This window comes from Thalassophryne amazonica, chromosome 5 (assembly GCF_902500255.1).
Source record: "Thalassophryne amazonica chromosome 5, fThaAma1.1, whole genome shotgun sequence".
Classification (NCBI taxonomy): Eukaryota; Metazoa; Chordata; class Actinopteri; order Batrachoidiformes; family Batrachoididae; genus Thalassophryne; species Thalassophryne amazonica.
In genome coordinates this window covers 125,010,924-125,030,806 of record NC_047107.1, presented here as the reverse complement: position 1 = coordinate 125,030,806, position 19,883 = coordinate 125,010,924, and the positions used below count along the sequence as shown (strand labels likewise).

Below are 19,883 nucleotides of genomic sequence, written 5' to 3'. Positions count from 1 at the left end.
ATAGTGGGCGATTTTAACATCCACACAGATGTTGAGAATGACAGCCTCAACACTGCATTTAATCTATTATTAGACTCTATTGGCTTTGCTCAAAAAGTAAATGAGTCCACCCACCACTTTAATCATATCTTAGATCTTGTTCTGACTTATGGTATGGAAATAGAAGACTTAACAGTATTCCCTGATAACTCCCTTCTGTCTGATCATTTCTTAATAACATTTACATTTACTCTGATGGACTACCCAGCAGTGGGGAATAAGTTTCATTACACTAGAAGTCTTTCAGAAAGCGCTGTAACTAGGTTTAAGGATATGATTCCTTCTTTATGTTCTCTAATGCCATATACCAACACAGTGCAGAGTAGCTACCTAAACTCTGTAAGGGAGATAGAGTATCTCGTCAATAGTTTTACATCCTCATTGAAGACAACTTTGGATGCTGTAGCTCCTCTGAAAAAGAGAGCTTTAAATCAGAAGTGTCTGACTCCGTGGTATAACTCACAAACTCGTAGCTTAAAGCAGATAACCCGTAAGTTGGAGAGGAAATGGCGTCTCACTAATTTAGAAGATCTTCACTTAGCCTGGAAAAAGAGTCTGTTGCTCTATAAAAAAGCCCTTCGTAAAGCTAGGACATCTTTCTACTCATCACTAATTGAAGAAAATAAGAACAACCCCAGGTTTCTTTTCAGCACTGTAGCCAGGCTGACAAAGAGTCAGAGCTCTATTGAGCTGAGTATTCCATTAACTTTAACTAGTAATGACTTCATGACTTTCTTTGCTAACAAAATTTTAACTATTAGAGAAAAAATTACTCATAACCATCCCAAAGACGTATCGTTATCTTTGGCTGCTTTCAGTGATGCCGGTATTTGGTTAGACTCTTTCTCTCCGATTGTTCTGTCTGAGTTATTCTCATTAGTTACTTCATCCAAACCATCAACATGTTTATTAGACCCCATTCCTACCAGGCTGCTCAAGGAAGCCCTACCATTATTTAATGCTTCGATCTTAAATATGATCAATCTATCTTTGTTAGTTGGCTATGTACCACAGGCTTTTAAGGTGGCAGTAATTAAACCATTACTTAAAAAGCCATCACTTGACCCAGCTATCTTAGCTAATTATAGGCCAATCTCCAACCTTCCTTTTCTCTCAAAAATTCTTGAAAGGGTAGTTGTAAAACAGCTAACTGATCATCTGCAGAGGAATGGTCTATTTGAAGAGTTTCAGTCAGGTTTTAGAATTCATCATAGTACAGAAACAGCATTAGTGAAGGTTACAAATGATCTTCTTATGGCCTCGGACAGTGGACTCATCTCTGTGCTTGTTCTGTTAGATCTCAGTGCTGCTTTTGATACTGTTGACCATAAAATTTTATTACAGAGATTAGAGCATGCCATAGGTATTAAAGGCACTGCGCTGCGGTGGTTTGAATCATATTTGTCTAATAGATTACAATTTGTTCATGTAAATGGGGAATCTTCTTCACAGACTAAAGTTAATTATGGAGTTCCACAAGGTTCTGTGCTAGGACCAATTTTATTCACTTTATACATGCTTCCCTTAGGCAGTATTATTAGACGGTATTGCTTAAATTTTCATTGTTACGCAGATGATACCCAGCTTTATCTATCCATGAAGCCAGAGGACACACACCAATTAGCTAAACTGCAGGATTGTCTTACAGACATAAAGACATGGATGACCTCTAATTTCCTGCTTTTAAACTCAGATAAAACTGAAGTTATTGTACTTGGCCCCACAAATCTTAGAAACATGGTGTCTAACCAGATCCTTACTCTGGATGGCATTACCCTGACCTCTAGTAATACTGTGAGAAATCTTGGAGTCATTTTTGATCAGGATATGTCATTCAAAGTGCATATTAAACAAATATGTAGGACTGCTTTTTTGCATTTACGCAATATCTCTAAAATCAGAAAGGTCTTGTCTCAGAGTGATGCTGAAAAACTAATTCATGCATTTATTTCCTCTAGGCTGGACTATTGTAATTCATTATTATCAGGTTGTCCTAAAAGTTCCCTAAAAAGCCTTCAGTTAATTCAAAATGCTGCAGCTAGAGTACTGACGGGGACTAGAAGGAGAGAGCATATCTCACCCATATTGGCCTCTCTTCATTGGCTTCCTGTTAATTCTAGAATAGAATTTAAAATTCTTCTTCTTACTTATAAGGTTTTGAATAATCAGGTCCCATCTTATCTTAGGGACCTCGTAGTACCATATTACCCCAATAGAGCGCTTCGCTCTCAGACTGCAGGCTTACTTGTAGTTCCTAGGGTTTGTAAGAGTAGAATGGGAGGCAGAGCCTTCAGCTTTCAGGCTCCTCTCCTGTGGAACCAGCTCCCAATTCAGATCAGGGAGACAGACACCCTCTCTACTTTTAAGATTAGGCTTAAAACTTTCCTTTTTGCTAAAGCTTATAGTTAGGGCTGGATCAGGTGACCCTGAACCATCCCTTAGTTATGCTGCTATAGACGTAGACTGCTGGGGGGTTCCCATGATGCACTGTTTCTTTTTCTTTTTGCTCTGTATGCACCACTCTGCATTTAATCATTAGTGATCGATCTCTGCTCCCCTCCACAGCATGTCTTTTTCCTGGTTCTCTCCCTCAGCCCCAACCAGTCCCAGCAGAAGACTGCCCCTCCCTGAGCCTGGTTCTGCTGGAGGTTTCTTCCTGTTAAAAGGGAGTTTTTCCTTCCCACTGTAGCCAAGTGCTTGCTCACAGGGGGTCGTTTTGACCGTTGGGGTTTTACATAATTATTGTATGGCCTTGCCTTACAATATAAAGCGCCTTGGGGCAACTGTTTGTTGTGATTTGGCACTATATAAAAAAAATTGATTGATTGATTGATTAAAGCAGCCACCTCACTGTGGTGTTTTTTTTTTTTTTGTCACAGAGCTGGTTGAACACACAGAACTCCTACATTTAATGACTCTGGAACACGTGAACTGCAGCCTGACGCACTTATGCGCACAGCGGCGGGGCTCTGCGGGAGCATCTTTTTTTGGACTGTGTTTAAAAAAATGTGACAACATCTTGAATGGATGCTGTCAATTGAAAACCCACACTTTAAAGGGAACAAGTGTGGGAGGAGTGGAGGGTTGGACCAAACCCATGCCTAAGTGTACACCATCGTCGCGTTACGTGGATCATATGTGGCTTGACATGGATCATATGCGGCGACATGAGCCATTTGAGGCTGGATGGGTCTCAAATGGCAGGTCAGTCGTGGTTCATTAGAGGCTGATACCTGGCACATGTGAAGTACAGAGAGGCACATAAAGGCTTCTTCATAGTGGATCGACGTTCATGTGACCTCGCTGGTCGAGATAAAAATGCTCAGAGACGTCAGCGGGGACTCGTCATTTTTCTGTCTGCTTCAGCAGTCACATATTCTGTGGCAAAGAGCTGAAAATAAGTCCAGAAAGTCCCATTTAGGTACAATGAATCTCCCGGTACACACTGTTACAGAATGCTTAATCTAACGGGTGCACAAGGCTTCTTTTACAGGGGGATTACGGTCGCTTTGCCAGGCTGATTTAATGGATTTCACTGAATGATGCAGTGTTTTATACAAGCCCGGAAAGAAAGCAAAAAACCCTCCAACTGCTCCCTTAAACTCACCGACCACAACAAAGAGAGTTTATTAGAAGACGTCCCTGCCCAAAACCTAATCCAGCAGCATGCCGCCTTATTACCTCAGAAAATAAATCCAGACTTCTGCTAATCCATGAAGCACATGAAGTTGCTGCACTCTTAGCTCCGCCTCCTCTGAACAAAGGTTACACAGCAACAGCATGACAGAGGGTATCAGAGGTCAAAGGGCACAAGAGAGGCAGATTATTCATGTGATAAAAAGGATTCTCTGCTAACCCATTCATTCATTCATATGTTAATGTCAATGAATAAATGACAGATTTTTGTCTGTTTTATTAAAGAATGTGGTGAATTTCAGGCTTTTTCAAGATGAATAAAACCTGATTATGTAGTAGGTTTACAGCACAATGCATGATTCCACTCAGATAACAATCGGATGGAATTAATCCGTTCATAAACTGATTAACATGATGTTCTTGTAAAACCATGCGACAGTTCAGCCTAAAAAATTGAGTCGCACTTGTTCAGTTTGTTCATTGTGCTAATTTAAGCTTCTAGTCAACATTTACATTTTTATGTTTCACGTAAATCATCCTCAAAGTGCCACCATTCTTCACCTGTGCACGGCGGAACTAGAGTGGCACCAACTCAGAACATGGCGCCATTTTGGTTCCAACTGCGCTGAACTACTGAATGAACCTTTTATGTTTTCAACATTTTTTTTTTAACTCATTTAACCACAGACAGCAACACATCCAGGTACAGGTGCTATCAAAATAAATATAAAAATAGTTAAGCTATCAAATTTACATACATTTAGAATTTATGATGATTTATTTAATTAATGTAAAGCCTGATTTATGCAGCTGCAGCTCTTTAACTCTGTGTCACATGAAGTTACATGAAGCTTGAATTGATTTTGTTTGCCAGTGTCTTTCCTTTACAAAGCAAAAGGTCGGGTGGCCACTGCTAGGCTTTGGAAAACAAGCACAAGAAGTGCTGGTCTGGTGGCACTAAGTTTTTGGCAAAACCTACGACAGGCACTAATATATCCCATGGATCCATATTTGTTCTCGACTCAAATATATAAACCTAGCGCGTTGCCCCTAAGGATCCACGGACTCTAGATTGGGTAGCTTTTATAAAATAGGTAGCTGACATTTTTCAAGGGTGGTAATAAATGATGCAAAGTTTCTATAATAAATTGGAATGACGTGTGAGTCCAGAATGTTTTTAGAACCTTAGACCTCAATAGTTTTTAGAAGAAGAACACAACCTATTTCCTGTTAATTATGTAATTTTTAATGTTAATTTACTGTCCTAATGTATTTATAAATTGTTTAGGTTCTTGTTATTATGTACATCCTATTATTATCATCATCATTATTTTATTATTACTTCTATGTTGTCATTAAATGGACCACAATGAAATAACTGTTTTCACTTTCTTGTGACTCGTGTCATACATGTATTTTTAACGTATTTACAATTAGATTATGTACTTACTAAATAAAATCAGGCACGCATGCACACTTTGAATATATACGTAGATGATTTACTGCCCTCTGCTGGAATAGCATGCGAATCTAGCTACTATCTGTAGTTTCTCCAAAAATAAAGTCCTATTAAGTTTCCATTTTGGCGGCATTCATCCTGGACCCAAAATACAGCAGTATACCAAACAGCAAATTTCAATTCTCCCCAGATTGCCTGTGATCAAAGGCAGATACGCACATAGAGCTTAGCACGCACAGTAGGCCACATCCAACCTCCCCTTTCTGTCTAAAATCCTAGAACGGGTCATTGCTGATCAGCTCCAAACCTACCTCAATTCCATCAGTCTATTTGAACCCTTCCAATCCGGCTTCCGTCCAAAACACAGTACTGAAACAGCTCTTCTTAAAGTCACCAATGATCTCCTCCTCTCCTCTGACTCCGGCCATCTCAACATTCTCATTCTCCTGGATCTCACCGCTGCCTTTGACACCATCAGCCACTCCATCCTCCTGTCTCGCCTCAAGACCTCCCTCAACATCACTGGCTGCGCCTTCTCCTGGCTTCAATCATACCTCACAAACCGGCAATAGTTGATCTATGTTAACCATTGCTCTTCCTCCATAGCCCCCCTATCTCAAGGCGTTCCCCAAGGTTCGGTGCTTGGTCCTCTCCTCTTCATTCTCTACATTCTCCCTCTCGGACGTATCATCCGTCATCATGGTCTCCACTTCCACTGTTATGCTGATGACATACAGCTTTACATTTCCACCACATCCATAAACATTCACTCCATCCTCACCCACTGCCTGTCTGACTTAAAAACCTGGATGCAACACAATTTCTTGAAATTAAACACTGACAAAACAGACATCATCATCATCGGCCCTAAAAACATCACAAAATCAACCCATTTTTCACTCTGTTTTGACAACACTACGCTCGACCCATCCCCCCCTTGTCCGTAATCTTGGAATTCTTCTCGACTCGACCCTCTCATTTGATCCACACATTAAACAAATAACCCGGATTGCATTTTTCCATCTGAAAAATATCGCACGTCTCCGTTCATCCCTCACTTTCTCCGCTGCTGAAACCCTCATACATGCTTTTATCACATCCAGAATCGACTACTGCAATAGCATCCTCTATGGTTCACCTTCTAAAATACTCAAACTACAGTATATACAAAACTCTGCTGCCCGTCTCCTCATCCACACCCACACTCGAGAACACATCACCCCCATCCTACAAAACCTCCATTGGCTCCCCATCACTCAACGCATCCACTTCAAAATCCTCCTGATCACTTTCAAAGCCCTCCATAACCTAGCCCCCACATACCTCACTGACCTCCTCCACTGCCACACTCCATCACGCTCTCTCCGCTCCTCCGACACAAACCTTTTGTCCTTTCCCTATAGGACCAGGCTCCAAACCTGGGGAGACAGAGCCTTCTCCATTGCCGCCCCTACCCTCTGGAACTCTCTGCCCCAACCACTCCGTGCTTGCCCCGACCTTCCCTCCTTCAAGAAAGAACTCAAAACCCACCTGTTTAAGCTAGCTTTGTGTGTAGCTTATGTCCTATTAACTTTCAGTTTTTGCTGTGTTCGTCCTTCACCCAAAATACATAAGCATACCAAATGGCAAATGTCAGTTCTCCCCAGTTTCTCCGTGATCGAAGCCAAACACATGCACACAGAGGCCAACTGGCTATTATAATATCAAATCAAATCAATTTTATTTATATAGCGCCAAATCACAACAAACAGTTGCCCCAAGGCGCTTTATATTGTAAGGCAAAAGCCATACAATAATTACAGAAAAACCCCAACGGTCAAATGACCCCTATGAGCAAGCACTTGGCGACAGTAGGGAAGGAAAACTCCCTTTTAACAGGAAGAAACCTCCAGCAGAACCAGGCTCAGGGAGGGGCAGTCTTCTGCTGGGACTGGTTGGGGCTGAGGGAAGAGAATCAGGAAAAAGACAAGCAGTGGAAGAGAGCAGAGATCAATCACCAATGATTAAAAGCAGAGTGGTGCATACAGAGCAAAAAGAGGTGAATAAAAAGAAAAACTGGGTGCATCATGGGAAACCCTCCAGCAGTCTAAGTCTATAGCAGCATAACTAAGGGATGGTTCAGGCTCACCCGATCCAGCCCTAACTATAAGCTTTTTCAAAAAGGAAAGTTTTAAGCCTAATCTTAAAAGGAGAGAGGGTGTCTGTCTCCCTGATCTGAATTGGGAGCTGGTTCCACAGGAGAGGAGCCTGAAAGCTGAAGGCTCTGCCTCCCATTCTACTCTTACAAACCCTAGGAACTACAAGTAAGCCTGCAGTCTGAGAGCGAAGCGCTCTATTGGGGTGATATGGTACTAAGAGGTCCCTAAGATAAGATGGGACCTGATTATTCAAAACCTTATAAGTAAGAAGAAGAATTTTAAATTCTAATCTGGAATTAACAGGGAGCCAATGAAGAGAAGCCAATATGGGTGAAATATGCTCTCTCCTTCTAGTCCCTGTCAGCACTCTAGCTGCAGCATTTTGAATTAACTGAAGGCTTTTCAGGGAACTTTTAGGACAACCTGATAATAATGAATTACAATAGTCCAGCCTAGAGGAAATAATTGCATGAATTAGTTTTTTCAGCATCACTCTGAGACAAGACCTTTCTAATTTTAGAGATATTGCGCAAATGCAAAAAAGCAGTCCTACATATTTGCTTAATATGTGCATTGAAGGACATATCCTGATCAAAAATGACTCCAAGATTTCTCACAGTATTACTGGAGGTCAGGGTAATGCCATCCAGAGGATCTGGTTAGACACCATGTTTCTAAGATTTGTGGGGCCAAGTACAATAACTTCAGTTTTATCTGAATTTAAAAGCAGGAAATTAGGTCATCCATGTCTTTATGTCTGAAAGACAATCCTGCAGTTTAACTAATTGGTGTGTGTCCTCTGGCTTCATGGATAGATAAAGCTGGGTATCATCTGCGTAACAATGAAAATTTAAGCAATGCTTTCTAATAACACTGCCTAAGGGAAGCATGTATAAAGTGAGTAAAATTGGTCCTAGCACAGAACCTTGTGGACCTCCATAATTAACCTTAGTCTGTGAAGAAGACTCCCCATTTACATGAACAAATTGTAATCTATTAGATAAATATGATTCAAACCACTGCAGAGCAGTGCCTTTAATACCTATGGCATACTCTAATCTCTGTAATAAAGTTTTATGGTCAACCGTATCAAAAGCTGCACTGAGGTCTAACAGGACAAGCACAGAGATGAGTCCATTGTCTGAGACCATAAGAAGATCATTTGTAACCTTCACTAATGCTGTTTCTGTACTATGATGAATTCTGAAACCTGACTGAATCTCTTCAAATACACCATTCCTCTGCAGATGATCAGTTAGCTGTTTTACAACTACCCTTTCAAGAATTTTTGAGAGAAAAGGATGGTTGGAGATTGGCCTATAATTAGCTAAGATAGCTGGGTCAAGTAATGGCTTTTTAAGTAATGGTTTAATTACTGCCACCTTAAAAGCCTGTGGTATATAGCCAACTAATAAAGATAGATTGATCATATTTAAGATCGAAGCATTAACTAATGGTAGGGCTTCCTTGAGCAGCCTGGTAGGAATGGGGTCTAATAGACATGTTGATGGTTTGGAGGAAGTAACTAATGAAAATAACTCAGAACAATCGGAGAGAAAGAGTCTAGCCAAATACCAGCATTACTGAAGGCAGCCGAACATAAAGATATGTCTTTGGGATGGTTATGAATAACTTTTTCTCTAATAGTTAAAATTGTATTTGCAAAGAAAGTCATGAAGTCATTACTAGTTAAAGTTAAAGGAATACTCAGCTCAACAGAGCTCTGACTTTGTCAGCCTGGCTACAGTGCTGAAAAGAAACCTGGGGTTGTTCTTATTTTCTTCAATTAGTGATGAGTAGTAAGATGTCCTAGCTTTACGGAGGACTTTTTTTATAGAGCAACAGACTTTTTCCAGGCTAAATGAAGATCTTCTAAATTACTGAGACGCCATTTCCTCTCCAGCTTATGGGTTATCTGCTTTAAGCTGCGAGTTTGTGGGTTATACCACGGAGTCAGGCACTTCTGATTTAAGGCTCTCTTTTTCAGAGGAGCTACAGCATCCAAAGTTGTGCTCAATGAGGATGTAAAGCTATTAACGAGATAATCTATCTCACTCACAGAGTTTAGGTAGCTACTCTGCACTGTGTTGGTATATGGCATTGAAGAACATAAAGAAGGAATCATATCCTTAAACCTAGCTACAGCGCTTTCAGAAAGACTTCTACTGTAATGAAACTTATTCCCCACTGCTGGGTAGTCCATTAATGTAAATGTTATTAAGAAATGATCAGACAACAGGGGGTTTTCAGGGAATACTGTTAAGTCTTCAATTTCTATGCCATATGTCAGAACAAGATCTAAAGTATGATTAAAGTGGTGGGTGGACTCATTTACATTTTGAGTGAAGCCAATTGAGTCTAACAATAGATTAAATGCAGTGTTGAGGCCGTCATTCTCAGCATCTATGTGGATGTTAAAATCACCCACTATAATTATCTTATCTGAGCTAAGCACTAAGTCAGACAAATGGTCTGAAAATTCACAGAGAAACTCACAGTAACGACCAGGTGGACGATAGATAATAAATACAAGGTCTATTAGAAAAGTATCCGACCTTTTTATTTTTTTCAAAAAATATATGGATTTGAATCACGTGCAATTACATCAGCCAACCTTGAACCCTCGTGCGCATGCATGACTTTTTTCACGCCTGTCGGTTACGTCATTCGCCTGTGGGCAGGCTTTGAGTGAGGAGTGGTCCACCCCTCCCGTCGGAATTCCTTTGTCTGAAAACTTCCTGAGAGACTGGCGCTTTGCTTTATCAAAATTTTTTCAGAACCTGTGAGGCACATCGAAGTGGACACCATTCGAGAAATTCAGCTGGTTTTCGGTGAAAATTTTAACGGCTAATGAGAGATTATGGAGTGTTACTGTCGCTTTAAGGACTTCCCACGGAGAGGGACGTCGCGCAGCGCTCCGAGGCGCCACTGTCAGCCTGTTTCGAGCTGAAAACCTCCAAATTTAAGCCTCTGTTGACTCAGGATGTCGTGAGAGAACAGAGAACTTTCAGAAGAGGTCGGGATCAGCAGTTTATCCGGACATTCCACTGTTAAAGGAGATTTTGTAATGAAAGACGTGCGGATGGATTGGCGCGTCGGCAGGCAGCCAGAGCGGCGCGCCGCCACAGGAAAAACACCTCCGTGTTGATAACCATTTGTAAAAACCAGGAGGCTTTTGATGGCTTTCAGCTGAGTGAGTATCTGAGAAATTGTTTAACAGCTGGACATGTTCCAACTTGTCCTTAAGGCTTCCAACGGAGGTGTTTTTCCTGTGGCGGCGCGCCGGCTGCCTGCCGACAACTACAACTCTGCTTCCTGGTCCCAACCCTGGATAGTCACGATTTGGAGGCTTTAATAAAATTGGCCAGATTTCTAGAAATGAGAGCTGCTCCATCCAAAGTTCGATGGATGCCGTCTCTCCTAACAAGACCAGGTTTTCCCCAGAAGCTTTGCCAATTATCTATGAAGCCCACCTCATTTTTTTGGACACCACTCAGACAGCCAGCAATTCAAGGAGAACATGCGGCTAAACATGTCACTCCCGGTCTGATTGGGGAGGGGCCCAGAGAAAACTACAGAGTCTGACATTGTTTTTGCAAAGTTACACACCGATTCAATATTAATTTTAGTGACCTCCGATTGGCGTAACCGGGTGTCATTACTGCCGAATCTTACCAAATTTCTGCTTAGCCTTAGCCAGCAGTTTCAAATTTCCTTCAATGTCGCCTGCTCTGGGCCCCCGGAAGACATTTGACTATGGTTGCTGGTGTCGCTAACTTCACATTTTTCAAAACAGAGTCGCCAATAACCAGAATTTGTTCTTCGGCGGGTGTGTCGCCGAGTGGGGAAAAATGGTTAGAGATGTGAACGGGTTGGTGGTGTACAGGGGGCTTCTGTTTAGGACTATGCTTCTTCCTCACAGTCACCCAGCCGGCCTGCTTTCCCAGCTGCTCGGGATCTGCTGGGGGACAGCTAACGGCAGCTAAGCTACCTTGGTCTGCACCAACTACAGGGGCCTGGCTAGCTGTAGGATTTTCCAAGGTGCGGAGCCGAGTCTCCAATTCGCCCAGCCTGGCCTCCAAAGCTACAAACAAGCTACACTTATTACAAGTACCGTTACTGCTAAAGGAGGCCGAGGAATAACTAAACATTTCACACCCAGCGCAGAAAAGTGCAGGAGAGACAGGAGAAGCCACCATGCTAAACCGGCTAAGAGCTAGTAGCTGTGCTAAGCAAGCAGATTCCTAAAAACACACAATGTGAATCATGTGTGAATAATTTAGAGGTGATTCAGCAGAGAGAGTGCTTTAATTAAGGCACGTGAAGATTACACTGTGAAATAAATCGGTATCTAGTTATCAATCAATCAATCAACTTTTTTCTTGTATAGCGCCAAATCACAACAAACAGTTGCCCCAAGGCACTCCACATTGCAAGGCAAGGCCATACAATAATTATGAAACACAGTCTACGTCTAAAGCAACATAACCAAGGGATGGTTCAGGGTCACCCGATCCAGCCCTAACTATAAGCCTTAGCGAAAAGGAAAGTTTTAAGCCTAATCTTAAAAGTAGAGAGGGTATCTGTCTCCCTGATCTGAATTGGGAGCTGGTTCCACAGGAGAGGAGCCTGAAAGCTGAAGGCTCTGCCTCCCATTCTACTCTTACAAACCCTAGGAACTACAAGTAAGCCCGCAGTCTGAGAGCGAAGCGCTCTAATGGGGTAATATGGTACTACGAGGTCCCTAAGATAAGATGGGACCTGATTATTCAAAACCTTATAAGTAAGAAGAAGAATTTTAATTCTATTCTAGCATTAACAGGAAGCCAATGAAGGGAGGCCAACACGGGTGAGATATGCTCTCTCCTGCTAGTCCCCGTCAGTACTCTAGCTGCAGCATTCTGAACCAACTGAAGGCTTTTTAGGGAACTTTTAGGACAACCTGATAATAATGAATTACAATAGTCCAGCCTAGAGGAAACAAATGCATGAATTAGTTTTTCAGCATCACTCTGAGACAAGACCTTTCTGATTTTAGAGATATTGCGTAAATGCAAAAGGCAGTCCTACATATTTGTTTAATATGCGCTTTGAATGACATATCCTGATCAAAAATAACTCCAAGATTTCTCACAGTATTACTAGAGATCAGGGTAATGCCATCCAGAGTAACGATCTGGTTAGACACCATGCTTCTAAGATTTGTGGGGCCAAGTACAATAACTTCAGTTTTATCTGAGTTTAAAAGCAGGAAATTAGAGGTCATCCATGTCTTTATGTCTGTAAGACAATCCTGCAGTTATCTAGATCAATCTAACTACGCAGATTAAACAGCTAACAGATACAGAAAAACACCGCTGTGCTCCGGAACAGGAAGTGATACAATACTGCAGTGAGAGCCAACCACCAGTAGAGGCGCCATAGATACAAGATAATATAGATACAAGAAGCAGCTTAATGCGTGAAAATGAGACAACCAACAACTATAATATGTCTATAACGGAGTGTCAACTCCTAAGCAGGAATGTGGAGGAAACACATCAAAATGAATCTATGTTTCAGTCACATGAGCAGCATACTCATCTCCAGCACATGCCGATTACGTCACAGACTGTCTCTGTTTGTCACATGTTTTGTGTGTCAAAGACCTCTGGCTTCGATCACTTTATATTAACAAAACACCACCATCACCACACTATTCTGTTCATCTGCTTCATCTGCTGCAGCACAGGGACGATTTATTTTGGGTGGATTTCTGGCCCCACTCTAACTGCACGCCGTGTCTCCCAACGTCTGGCCTCAGAAACGCTGCTTAAGAAGCAACAATGCACATCATTCATTTTGAAAACATTTCTCGCACAGAAACACTCACTCCTGTCCTTGGCACTATCAGGTTGCCCAAACTGCCTTATCCACTTAACATTGTTATATTGTTCACATGTCCATACATGTTCTTGATGAGCGATTCTGCCATTGTGTTCACGCATAACAACAGGAAACACTAATGGACCGCACTTTGATTGGAAGCCATGTGACACACTTTAAGCCCCTCGATCCTCTTTTTTTTTTTTTGGAGTGAGTGTCAGGGTTTTAACAAAGAGCCTCCCTAAATGTATCACACAGGCAAACCCCTTTAACTTAATTACTGTGCACCACGGACAACAACGCTCATCTGCGCTGACACAGAAACACTCAGGATGCATGGCGCCAAGTGACTGCAGAGCCCAGGGGCAGCCGCTGTCAGAGCAGCACACAGTCAAAGAGCAGAGAGGTGAAACCCGGAGGTCAGGCGCATTTATGGTAAGCGAAGAAAACTGCAGCGCTGCACCATGCCCATCAAAACCTAAAGATGGCAAAGACGTCCAACATGACCCAGGGAAAGTATCCTCCTACCTGTGCGACGTGCAACCGCGCTTCCTTGGAATGACTTAACACAACATCTAAGTCTGCCAAGTAGGCCACTTTTTTTTTTCTTTTTTTTTTTTTTTGCTGCATCCATCTTATCAAATCAAATCACATTCAGGATCGCATAGTCAAGTTTCCACATCCCAATGATATCTTAGCACCGTACCAGTTTCCATCCTCATTTTGAAGTGGGTCAATGTTTTCACACTGGAGCACATACCTGACCACCTGTGGCTTTAGGATACACATCTAGATCAGGTCAGGTCTGTCAGCATTTACTGATGCTGCAGGTCACTGATTCCACCACACTACTACAGAACCGGCCAGAGTTCTGAATGGCACCCATTCAAGCAGATTACCAATCCATCTGTTGGTTGGACCCATGTAAAAGGTGCATTTCCCCTTGGCCTTCTCCACTTGCTGGGGTAGTCAACCCTGAAGCACCTGCATGATGGATCATGCACAGAGAAATGCTCCACATGACCAAAATGTCATAGCCAACACTCCCTCACAACGCAACTGATATGCCTCAAAGTCTTGCTAAGTAACCCTTTGTTGAACACAAAGTCATTCCAGCCGCACTCAAGGATCCTTCAAACAAACCTAGTATCAAACGCATCCAGTCATAACCTTGGGACTATCGTTTGCATCCAACTCCCACAACTATTAGGTCAGCAGCACTCTAAAGTCTTAGATTTTGGTAAATGGATTATAAATGCAATCCATTTACCATTTAGATTTTTCATTCATCTGCAAAAGGTATTGGCGCCGCCAGATACATTCAGCCTTAGTACATTTCATCTAAGTCTCTCTCAGTAACCGTTTCACACAAAATCATTCCAAAGAGACCTAATACCAAAGGCACCCAGTCATCACCTCAGATTACTGGTTAGGTGGCATCTACATGACTAAAACAAACAAAAACATTAAAAAAAAAAACTAAACATTGAGGGTGGTTAAGATAAATATCATTTCCAGGACATGGTAAAGTAGACAGTCCAAGAACAGAAGGATGTGTGGGTTCAATACCCAATTTTGGCTGGATGTCAAAAACCCACAAAATCCTGCCTGACACTGGGGCACAATGTCTTCATCAAACACACAAAGATGGGACGAAAAGGAATATTTCTCTTTGGGATGATGCATCCAGTGGCCTCAGGTGATGACTGGATGTGTTTGGTACTGAGTCTCTTTGGAGGATTCTTGGATGCCAATGGAATGACTTTGAATCAAATGAGCAGTTACTTAGGGAGACTAAGATGAGGAATATCACTTTGCGTTATGAGGGAGTATCAGCTTTGACATTTCCACCATGCGGTGTATTTTGTCTTTGCATGATCCCGCGCATAAGTGCCTGAGTGTTGAGGGCCCCCCGTGGCTGCAAATGCCAATGAGAAGTCCAGACTTCACATGGCGGTGGCAGATAGATGGGTACTTTTGAGAGGCGGGAATGGTTTTTTGCCTGAGCGTTTGCCAACCAAGACTCAAGGCGGTTCTGTGGTGCTGTGGATGCCTTGAAGTGCGACACCTAGGGTGCTATCCAGAGCATGAGAAATGGATGTCATATAGCCGAGGGAGAGATTCAAAATGTGCACCTGAATTACTAATGCAAATTTGGGGATCTATTGGGCAATCCATATTTTTATTACTTTTATTTATTTTTACAAATTTAAGTAAACAAATTTTTTTATATTTAATCAGTAAACAGATTTTTTTAATATTTAATCATTACACTTAGTGCAGCACTGCAATAGTAAAACTAGGACACTCGGAGTAACATTTATTGAATGTTAAGGTTGTTAAAAATACATTAATTCTCATCATTATTATTATTAAGAAGTACCTACTGCCACAGTACTTTGTCACAAACTACTATTGACACAGCACCAATCAGATGACGCCATTCCTTCTGTGCCAATGAGTGACTCTGTTACATAAATTGTTCTGCCTGTTCTGTCTGTTATTGACTTCTTACCCATGTAAAGTTTGAGAATAGGTTGAAAACAGGGAATAGGTTCCATTTATTAATATTCATTCATAAATCCATTTTCGGATTTGACACAGTGTGGCACACGCTACTTATTGGCACAGTACTGTGGCAATAGAGTAACCGTATTGGGATTGGTTACAGTCTACGCCCGATGTAATGTGGAATATGATTGACTGTGTCAATAGACAAATGGATTTCCTATTGACACAGTACTGTGGCAGTAGCCACTTTGTTATTATTATGCAAAAATATATTTAAAACTTCTTAAAAGTGGACCTTTACTGTAAAGGGGGGGCTTTCATCCCCTTGCACATCTGACTACACATCTATACTGTCTCTGCTACCAGGAGGAAAAATAGACACGAGGAGAAAAACATGATTATTTATGTGGCGATTGCTACCTGATTGGCCAGAAAGAAGGGTATATCACATGCTCCCTGCATCAGAAACGCACTGTGTACATATTTGAAGCAAAGGAGAGCAAAATATGTTTTTAAAACATTCTGCGTGCAGCACTGATGCTGAGTGAGAACAGATGTGGCTGTTATCACTGCATCTGCACTGAGCCTATTAAGCAAAGTGCGACTGACACACACTCGTGATCATTTATGTCAATAAAATTGACTCTGGTTGGATGCTGTGCTGCATCATTGCAGAAAATTACCCGTCGACTTCTTGTTTCAGCTCCTGAAAAGACGGCTCAACGGGTCTCTTGATTACACGTAGCGAGTGCATGCTCCCAGACTTGATGGTGCATTTAAACAAAATGTTTTACCAGTTTTTGACAACGTATCTCATTCAAAGATGGAGCATCACAAATCAACTCATGCAAACATTATTAAAGAAGAAACTGAAACTAGAATGCTGTAAACACTCTTTAAAATGTATTTTCATGTGTTTTTGACTGTTGTTTCATAACCCTCTGGATGTAAAAAGTTCAACTGTATATGTTCTTCTGCCTCTTCTTTCTTTCTTTTCTCCCTTCTTTCTCTCTCTCACCCTGTCTTACGGTGCTAAAATAAAAAGGAAATGGACCAGCCATATGGCCATTAAAAACCTTTGGAACAAGAAATTCCATCGCATTTACAAGATACTTGGTTCTGTATAACATAATAGTTAAAAGTGTGAATGTATTTGTACTTGGGTTATAACATGTATTTCCAAATAAAAAGATAATTATTAAAAAAAGAAACTGAGGTTTAATTTTGAAAATAATAATAAAATAATAATAATGATAATAGTGAGTTCTATACCAGCCCTGAGGCCCACTGGCAGGGGGACCACTGGGACCAGACATGAAGCCAATGAGAGTCTATGAGCCCCCCTGGACAGGTTGCCAACCCATCACATGTCACTTTCCCAGCCGAGGCTGGTACCCATTTACAACTGGGTGAACTGGGACAATGTAGATGAAGTGTCTTTCCAAGGACAGATATGGGCAACATGATCACAGAACTCCAGAATTTTCACTGCTGGATCTACATCCTGAGGCTCACCAAAATGCTTTATTCTTTCTTGAGTAACAGGAAAGATTTCCACCAAGTTTCACTAAAACAAACAAATAAGTTGGCTCCTGCTAACAGTCAGTCTGAGGCAAAAATGTGACCTCCTTTATGTATCTAATAAAGTGCTCCAAAAGCCATTTCTGGATTGATTAAGCAGATCAGGTCAAAAAAAAAAACAAAAACTGGGGCTTAAAAAGATTGCAAGTGCATTTTACAGGTCAGCGCCTAATTGTGTATTGAGGTCGGCTCTTGCTCACACATCTTTCAGTCCGTGATTAGTAGGAGTCCTTAAAGTGCTATTAAATGGTTTTATACATCAAAACCTTCTTCTCTTTTTGAAGCTGTGAGTGAAACAATATTCCTTTAATTGCACTGTGTCTTGCAGACCTACCCAGATCTCCTTGAACGCTGTTGTCCTGAGAGGTCCTGCAGGATGTGGTGGAGTCCCCATTCACTGGGCAAATCTGGCCTGATTTATGGGCCGTGATCACAGAGGCCTCAGAAACCATCACCTGCTGCTTCAGGTGTTTTGGGATAGGGGTGTGGGAGGGCTGCTGCTCTCAAAGGACTGCTGGGAATGCTGAGAGGGTGAGCGGCTTTTCTCCCTGTACATCTGGCAGGTGGTGGGACTGGGAGACACATGGCTGGACTGGCTCGAGGAGAAGTCATCTTCGCTGGATGTCAGGTTCTCATTAGAGCTACAATCTGGAGTGTAGCCACCTCCTATGTCATCAAAGCTGCCAGGTGAGTAGGAGCGCCTGGCCAGGTGAGGTGTGGATCCTCTTCGATGCTGTGGTCTTTAATGTGGATGATTCGGGTATCTCCTTCTGCCATCATTCCCCCAACATACACACTGGTGTACGGCTGGCACTCTACCAGCTGTCGCTCAGACTTTGTCCCAGTGGATTGGGTCCCACTGCTCTCTTTCAAGAAGGGTGGGATGACCTCTGTGTCTTCATATGACCCATTGTGGCTGTAGTTACCCTCTGTGGCTCGTCCTCTCTGCACAGACTTGCTGAGGTCCCCTGTGGCAACTGACAGGTTCCCCGGCAGGGAGTGCAGGGACCGTTTTCGCTCCATCTGTATGGCCTGACACCCAAGGGTGCTGATCTTGTCCGAGACTTCCCTGTCATTAACTTTGACCAACCCCGCTCATGATGGTACTCCATGTTCCCATAGAAAGGTTTCTGTGGAGCGCCAGTCACCAGTAACCCTCTGCTATCCCCAAGCTGTGTGAGAGTTGGCCCTCCTGATGCGCTCAAAGTTGATCTTAGAGCCGCCACGACGCCCAAACCCACCGGGACATCAGATGTGTCTGCCTCTTGGTGGACCAGTATCACGCCGGCCTCTGTTTGGGGGATGCAGCATCAACTTCTTCGGGATGTGGTTTCCAACTGGACGTCCTGCCTGCTCCTCGCTCCTGCTGCTCAGGCAATGGTGCTCACCTGAGCTTGATCTTTGATGGGTCTGTGCCACTCGGGATCAATTCCCCATCATCAGTCTGAGCTGGTGTTTTAAAGCCCCATCGCTCCCCATCATAAGACTTTCCTCTCCTTGGCAAGCAGAGTCTGGAGGTAGATCATCCGGAAACGCTCCTTGTTGACCCTCTTTTTCAAGTGCCTGACGGACGCTTTGGCAATTTTTTCTCCAGCTCCTGCTTAATGTCTCCCAGCGAGTTCAGCTCCATGCAAGGTGGATCGGACTCAGGGAACTGGGCTCTCCACGCATCCATAAATCCCACCGGTTCCACCATGGTTCCCACTCAGACGGACAACATTCAGTCAACAGGAGCACAAAAGTGCTCAGCCTGTCTCTCATTTACACCTTTCATTTTGCAACTACGACATAAAACAAAGTGCTTCGCAAATACGTTGCCTTTACTTAACTTACGGCAGGATCCCAGGGTTGGAACGTTTTCACTCCTTCAGAGGAAATCCCACAGCACTTTGCCGGTCTGTGCGCTCTTTGGAGATCCTGTGCGTTCCTGCTGCTGTTGGTTCCTCAACGACACCACGAAGAGGTGGAGCTACACGGCTGGAATTTACATCCTCCCTGTCTTCGGGAACACCGAGGATTCACTTTAAAATGCGGTTTCAATAAGCAAAACAGTAACAAACAACAAAAAAAAACTGATAACAGGCTGAAATAATGCGGATAACAGAGAAAAACGCGGAGCTTCTCCTTCATCCAAAATCCTTCGTCGGTGGAGCAGATTTGATTTTCACCTCATTCTCACGTCACACCCTTTTTAACAGCTCCTCTTCCGTCACTTTTTCTATACTCTGATCAGACCAAAGTTCGTTGTGTTGCAACACGAAGCTGTGCGTCAAGTAAACAGCGCATCTGTCGGCTGAAATGTTCAGACTACCCTTTTTGATCTTTTTTTTTTTTTTTTTTTTTTGCAAAATTAGACAAACAAAAACACAATTATCACTGCAATTTTAATAAACAATTTAATCTTAACAGGAGGGGTCGGGGCCACAATTAGAACTCACCCCGCCCCCGGCTTACAACAATATTGCCAGATAGGGCATTTTTCAGCAATTTTATGAATGTTGTCATGAAATAATACATATACACACAACAAGGTGATCTTAACTCTCTTTAACCTTCAAGCGACGGAGTAGAATGTGCCAATGTTACATCTTTAATTGCAAAAATGTTACCTACTGTGAAATTGTCAATTTACTTCTGACAGCTTTTCTAGTTTT

The 19,883-nt window shown here is 42.4% G+C and overlaps 1 protein-coding gene across 1 annotated transcript in view; it reads right to left on the bottom strand.

The window, feature by feature from the left end:
* si:dkey-91m11.5 (PH_BCR_vertebrate and RhoGAP_Bcr domain-containing protein) overlaps positions 1-18,942 on the bottom strand; it is a 117,275-nt gene extending 98,333 nt beyond the window's left edge. Inside the window, 9 exon segments of the mRNA XM_034171280.1 lie at positions 17,564-17,704; positions 17,707-17,931; positions 17,934-18,317; positions 18,320-18,398; positions 18,400-18,440; positions 18,443-18,529; positions 18,532-18,718; positions 18,720-18,812; positions 18,815-18,942. Of these exon segments, the coding sequence (XP_034027171.1) occupies positions 17,564-17,704; positions 17,707-17,931; positions 17,934-18,317; positions 18,320-18,398; positions 18,400-18,440; positions 18,443-18,529; positions 18,532-18,718; positions 18,720-18,812; positions 18,815-18,925 (1,348 nt within the window). The 5' untranslated portion in view covers positions 18,926-18,942.
* Positions 18,943-19,883: the final 941 nt, after the last annotated feature.